This window comes from Alligator sinensis, unplaced genomic scaffold (assembly GCF_000455745.1).
Source record: "Alligator sinensis unplaced genomic scaffold, ASM45574v1 scaffold2596_1, whole genome shotgun sequence".
Lineage (NCBI taxonomy): Eukaryota > Metazoa > Chordata > Crocodylia > Alligatoridae > Alligator > Alligator sinensis.
Genome location: NW_005844153.1, coordinates 1 through 6,650, shown reverse-complemented (window position 1 = coordinate 6,650; position 6,650 = coordinate 1). Strand labels below are relative to the sequence as shown.

Below are 6,650 nucleotides of genomic sequence, written 5' to 3'. Positions count from 1 at the left end.
TGTCCTGTGTTACTCTGTTCCTTGCCCAAAATGATGGAGCCTGAAGTCCGGGCCAGCCTCTCTCTCACCCCTGAGGGACATCTTGCCTTGGGGGCTCTCCCAGCCAGAGCAATCCCAGCTCACGTGCCACTTAAGCAGGCCTTCAGGGGAGCACCTCAGCAAAGCTGCTGTCCCCTCTACTCTGATCATGCTTCTACTCTGATCGCTGAATCAAAGCTGCCTCTGCACCATCTTCACTCCACTCCCCACTTCGAAACAGTTCTTGTGATAGCTTAACTCCATCTACCACCTTGAAACACCCCCACTACAAGCTAGCTTTTGAAAGAGAAATCAACATCTCGCAGAAACATGAGGGTCTTCCCAACATGGGAGATCAGCCAACAGGCTCCTCTCCATGCTTTATTATACCAGCTCCCCCAGACTGCCATTAGGGTGAGGATGACCCTCCCTAGGCACCGTGGGTGCAGGTCTTTTCATCTATCACTTTCCAACAGGGACAGTCACATCCAGAAGCCCCACAAGCAGTTTCTGTGCTCTGGACAGGAACAGCAGTCTCTCATCTTCCACCCTTGCAAGTCAGTACCTTGTTTGCCCACACACCCTCCAATCATCCTCAGCTTGAAAACTCACCTGTATTTGCAAATAAAATGCCCTGATCTGTGACATGACTGACACCCAAAGAGGCCTGGAGCACGGAGACTGGATTCCCCCTCACTGAACAGATAGTGGCAGCAGACAGCTCCAGTCTTCTTGGGGCTGCTGGGCAGCTGTGGCTGCTTCCTTGACATGAGCCTGTTTGCTCCTTATGGTTCCCTTCTATTTTCTGCAGTTTTCCATAACCCATTGCATCTTCTACTTCTCACCATGACCCAGATGTTGGATCATGCTAAATTGGTCTCCACTGCACAAAGCTGTGGGTTTTCCAATGAGATCACACACTCCAGGGAGGACATTAATAGGGACTAGGAAAGTAAAATCCTGGTAGAGACAGGGCTGAACATGTTCAGGACAGGCTGTGAATGCAACAGTGATCAACACTAAGCCAGCAACCAAACAGGCACAAGGCAGGCAAGGGATTTGAAGCAGAAGAAGCCTTCAGTCAGGAGGCAGCTAACAGGCCAATTGGTACAGCAGGATTAGAGACATCCAGGGAAAGGCAGCCCTTTCTGGGAAGCCCAAGTGAATACCCAGCTCAATGGGGAGGGCAAGACACTTGCCCATCAGAATGAAGATTACTAGACTAGCCCACCTTCACAGCCCGAATCAAATCCCTTGGAGAGAGAAAGGACCCCTTTACTAGATGTGACCCAAGAGGGGTTCAGTTCTTCAGGGCTCCACCTTCCCTTCCCCTGCAGGCTCCTCCACCTTGCCCTCCGAGACAAGCTCCTCCTCCTGCTCTGCAGAGCCTCCAGCAGGAGAAAGTGGCCCCACAACCCAGGTCAGGGGCATCTTCTTAATCACATACTCCAGCAGATCATCCAGGCACTCCTGGGCCTTGGTCAGCTTCTCCCTGCTCTGGCTCAGCAGCCCCTCAGGCAGCTCCTGGAAGGACGGGGCACTGGAGAAGGCAGCCTGGAGCTCCCCCAGGTGCTGGCAGCCCTGCTGGACCTGCTCCTGCATGCTGGTTGGCAGCCCCGGGATACTGGCTATCAGGCTCTGCCAGGCATCCTGCTCTTGCTGGAGGAGGGTCTGGGCAGTGGCCAGAGCCTGGGATCCCATCTCCTGCAGGGAGAGATGGAGCCAGAGTGAGAGAAAGCCTCAGCAGGCTCCCTAGGGGCAAGACTTGCCCCAGGGCATGGCCAGGCTGCTCCAGAGCAGGGGTACAGTCCTACCTCAGGCTGTGGGGTGCTGTCCCCCTCATGGCTTCCTGGCTGGCCCTGGCGCCACTCCAGCCACAGCTGCTGCAGCTTCTCCTGGCTGTCGTGCACCATCTGATCCCCAGTCTGCTTGGCTGAGCCAATCTAGGGCACAGAAGATCACATGACAAGGCAGGACAGTGCCAACACCCCCCAGCATCCTCCTCCACTTAGGCCGCCACAGATGCCTTCTGGAGCCAATGGTACTAGAGCAGAGATACCACCGGGCCTCACAGGAAGGCAGGTGCTCCCCAAGCAGCAGGCCCTGGACACTTAGGTTCCCAGGCAAGCTAAGGGCTAGGGAAGGAGGGACCACTTGATCCCATGCCCAAATGGGGCAGGGAGGGGACACCTGCACCACAGGGCCTTCAGGATCCTTTTGTACCTAAACCCTGCACATTCAGCCCCTGCCGGCACTCTTGTCCAGGTACACATCCAGGCTGGCCAGCTCCTGCAAGCCAACTCCTGCAACACCCTGAACCCTGGGAGGAGGAAGGGATGCTGCAGGAAGGGAGGCCCTACCAGGTCCACAGCTTGCTGCAGCTGGGCCAGGGCCTCCAGGGCGCTCTGCCTGGCACTCCTCATCTTGCCCAGGGAGTGCTGGTAGGCTCGCTGCTGCAGCCTGGTCTAGAGGGAGCCCAGGCACACATAGTAACTCTGCTGCTGCTCCAGTGGAGCCACCTCTGCCCCTTGCACAGAGGCAGCTGGTAGAAAGCAGGAGAAACCACCCCATCAGTGGGGGACCAGTCAGGACCTGAAGACTCAGGCCGGGGGAAGGGGTGGGGGGGGGGGGGGGTCAGGGCCCCTGAGGGAGCTTGTGAGGACAGTGAACCCATGGGAAAGCAAGTATGGCACAGTTGCCTTGCACTAGGGGGAGCAGGAGAGGGTGTAAGCTGGGGTTAGGGGGATGCCTCCAAAGCCTGGCACAGCCTCCCTGCCCCCAAGTGTTGAGGACCCCTCCACCCCAGTAAAACAATCCAACTCCAACCCAGCCCTACAAAGGAGCTTGCATAGTGTCATCCCGCCTGTGGGACCCTCAGAGGCGCTCAGGTAGCAGCCTCTGAACCACAAGTGCCTCCAGGCTCTGCTCACCATGGTGTAACTGGATCTGGTGCAACCTGGCCCAGGACACCCCTGTCCAGTGTTTGTGGCCACTTCGTGTTGCACTAACCCAACTGTACTGCTTCAAATAGCAAAAAAAGCAAAGGTCACCACTTCCTGCACAGCTTCTTGGCTGTGCAGCACTGCCCGCTGGAAGCAGTAGCCCTCCTGGAGGGAAGGAGAACAGGCTGGAATCAATCCAGCCCCTCACTCAGCTGCTCCTGGGACACATGGGGGAACTGGAGGACAAAGCGAGATCCCACAAGACTGGGAAAGGCTTTTCAAACCATGAAAGTCAGTAGCTTCAGTGACCACAAGGGCAGGATGCCCATTGCCCTGGTTATGGAGCTACCAGCTGCCAAGCTCCCCCTCCCTGGTACCAGTCTCCTCACCCAGCTCCTCAGCCGTCATGGGGAGGTAGTGGTCCACCCACTGCCCTGTCTTGCCCAGCGCCATGTCCAGGTCACTTGCAGCTTTCTAGCCCACAGACGAGCCCGCTGCAGCATCCACGCTGCTGGTCACTGCCAATCTGGTCTTCTCCACACCCTCCTGGACAGCCACTTTGGCTACATCCACCATGCTGGACACTGCAGCCTTGGGCCCAGCAGCTGTGCTGCAGACAGCATCCTTGGCCACTGCCACTGGAGCTGCGTGCAGGTCCTTGGCCTCTGCAGGCACCTAGGGGAGGGAGAGAGTTTTTACTGCATTGAAAGCACACGGCTGCATAGGGAAGACGACAGGAGCTGGGTAGAGGAGGGCCTGTCCACCTCCTTGAAGATGCTGCCAAGACTTCTGTCACCAATAACCTCAGGGCTGCCTCCTCCCGAGGCTCTACAGCTGGCACAGAGCCACAGGGCTTCAGAAAGGGCCCTCGCTCCCATGGGGCAGAGGGATTATTGTGGACATTGCCTCCCAACCTTGCAGCAGGAAGCAGAGCTGAACCAGGGCTGGCCAGCCCCCTGCCACTGCAGCCTCCAAGGCTTGTGGAAAATATTCACAGCCTTCACTGGTCCTGCCATTGAGTCTCCAGCCTTGTAACAAGCTGGCCACAGACTCATTGTGGAGGATTACACTCCCCAGTTTCTGCTCAGCTCCACTTACCCTCAACTGACTCCGTTTTCATGGCTACCTTAGGAACTGGGCCTCCAGTACCCTCCTCCTCCACATGGCCAGATAGGAGAACTGCCCCCAGTCATACTCAATGTTGAGCTCAACATTGAGTAAGTCAAACTGACACATGCTCACCTGTGGTAGGAGAATCCTCTCTAAGGTTCGTTGTCTAGCTGTAATTTGATTGACAGACAACACGGGTAAAGAAAGACAGCTGTTTATTTGCTCGAGCAAAGACCATAAAGCCAGCAAAAGGCAAAATGGCCCCCCCCTAAGGGTGAGGTGATCTTTTATACTTATTACAACAAGGCAAGACTTCATGGTTAACAAAAAAAGCAATACTTGGGCGGTGCTTTTCAAATCTTTGTAACAGCATATTTCTATTAAGCTGAACTAGCACTTTTTTAAAAGCTAAAAGTTAAGTAACAGTAACATTATAATATGTTAGCAAAACCTTACACAGTAGTAGATACTTCTCAAGGACACAACCAGTGCACCCAGAACAATGGTTTTTCTGTCTTATCTTACTTCTTGCTGTAGCTGATTTTTCAGCACACAGACACAGAGATATTTGCTGCTTTTAACTCAGAAAATGCTTAATACAGTTAAAATGATTACTTGACACAAGCAAAGGCTTAGCTATCAATCTGCCTTGTGGTCAGCTGCATTGCTAGGCCACAGGTCATGCCTTGTATTCAGCTGTAAAGCTAATACTTCTTAATAATCTAAATTATTGTTAACCTAACAGTATGCTATCAGAAAACTATTCTATTTCAGGGTAATAACAAACCTGCGCACTGCAACCCCACAAGAAGAGGATGTCTCAGGGTGGTCAGAGCCAGCCCTTGACTGCTCTGGGGCTGAGGGGGACTCATCCAGTCCCTCAGCTTTGCTGAGCAGAGCCCACTCCCTGCCAAGGGTGGGCCTGCTCCCCACTCTCGGCTCATAGCAGCTGGCACCAGCACCAGGCTGGGCTGCTCTGCAGCACGGTCCCCAATCCCAAGCAGAACCACACCAACCCCAGGCAGCCCCAGCACTGCAGTGTGCAGCTACCTCCTGCTCCTGCCCCTGGGGCTCAGAGATGGCAGCCTGGGGATCACTGTCCTTGGAGGCCATGGCAGGGGAATAGAGTCACTGAAAACTAGGAGGAAGCAGCAAGGAGCTGAGCAGGCAGCATATCTTCTAGTACCCCAGAGACTGCAGCTTCCCTGCCCTCCCCCCAGCATTTCCAGGAGCTACATAGCTGTTTGTACAAGTAGTTTCCTTGAAGTGGAGTGGGGGCTATCCTATGCATGCAGCCTGCTAAGGGTAGGACAGCCCAGCAGTCAGACAGTGGACCACAAGAGCCACTGCACCCCAGCACTCAGACCTGGCCCAGCCGCACTGAAGGCGGGGATGACAAAACCTCATTTCCAAGCCAAGTACTATTGCCTGGGCCTTTACTCCTGCTCACCAGCACAGCAAGTTGCTCAGGAGTCCACTGCATAGTAGGAAACCTAGGAGCAACAGCACACCCCACTGGGGTGCAGGGCCGGGACACACTGATGGGGAACACAGCCTCTGCACATGAGACAAGGTAGCCTCTTCTCATTGCTGCCCAGAGAGCCAGGATGGAAGAGCTACCTGCTGCCCCCACTCCTAGAGCTAGGAGGAGAGGGAAAGCCAACCCCTCAGCTCCCTTCTCTAGATCAACCGGGGTTTCCTGGTGGCCCCCCTCTCTCCAAGCACAGCCCTGCCTGCCCTCTCCACCAAGTCATCAGCACTCTTGGGAAACCTCAACCAACACTGCCTAGTGCATGAGCATAGGCAACTAGGCCATTACCTCACACCACAAGCTGAAGCACAGCCTGCCTCTCGCACAGGTTTTCCATGCAAAAGTAGGCACAGCCCGGGTGTGTATTGCATCTTGAGTGCAACAGCTTTCCCTCTTCCCAGGGAGCAAGGCTACCAAGGGAGACTATCCCCTTTAGGTACTAAGGCTCTTTTCTTGAGCCAGGATCCTGCTCTTATCCTAAGTCAAGCAGCAGTTCACCCAAGGAATTACTAGGGAGACTCTTTCCCAGTCCAAGGCACAGATCAGCTCTTTTTAGATTGGAAGAAGAAGAACTGATAACTTGCACCCTTAAGAGTTATTAATAAGGATTCTGCTGCACAGCCCAACCAATATCTTCTATAGAAAGGAACAGCAAAATAGACCTCACAAGAAATATTCTTACCCCAGAAACCAAGAAAAGCAACTGGAAAGAGATCAACACCTTCACAGGTCAGAGCAGACCACACACAACCCAAACACAAAATCTCTCACCATGCAGCAACGCCTGCCTCAACCCAGCCCTTATATATCTGGCATAAAGTCAGCAGAGGGCAGGGCCCACATGACAGACAGCTCTGCAGAGCAATCAGAAAGAGGTACTGTCTGTCCAGACCAATTAGCTGTTGCTCTCAAGGGGCCCTCCTCTCCTACCTGGCACAGTGATTACAAATTAATTAACTTTGCTTTCAGCCAGGTGATTAGCCTGGGTAACAGAACAGGGAGCTGCAAGAGTACACAGATCCAAAGCCTTCCACATAGTTAAGCCAATC

At 54.2% G+C, this 6,650-nt stretch overlaps 1 protein-coding gene across 1 annotated transcript; it reads right to left on the bottom strand.

Moving 5' to 3' along the window:
* Positions 1-956: 956 nt before the first annotated feature.
* On the bottom strand, positions 957-6,364 carry LOC102373458 (perilipin-3-like). The gene is made up of 4 exons (XM_014527756.1): positions 6,284-6,364; positions 3,350-3,635; positions 1,833-1,961; positions 957-1,722 (listed from the first exon to the last, which is right to left on the bottom strand). Exons 3-4 carry the CDS (start codon positions 1,929-1,931, stop codon positions 1,327-1,329), a joined length of 495 nt encoding a protein of 164 aa, XP_014383242.1. The 5' UTR covers positions 1,932-1,961; positions 3,350-3,635; positions 6,284-6,364; the 3' UTR covers positions 957-1,326.
* Between the last annotated feature and the right edge of the window lie 286 nt (positions 6,365-6,650).

What these genes read in the sequence shown, in the direction of transcription:
- LOC102373458 (XM_014527756.1), bottom strand. Translation starts at nt 1,931, where the DNA reads ATGGTGCACGACAGCCAGGAGAAGCTGCAGCAGCTGTGGCTGGAGTGG. An exon ending in ACAGCACCCCACAGCCTGAG is followed by an intron (nt 1,723 to 1,832) that starts GTAGGACTGTAC and finishes CTCTCCCTGCAG; the next exon opens with GAGATGGGATCCCAGGCTCT.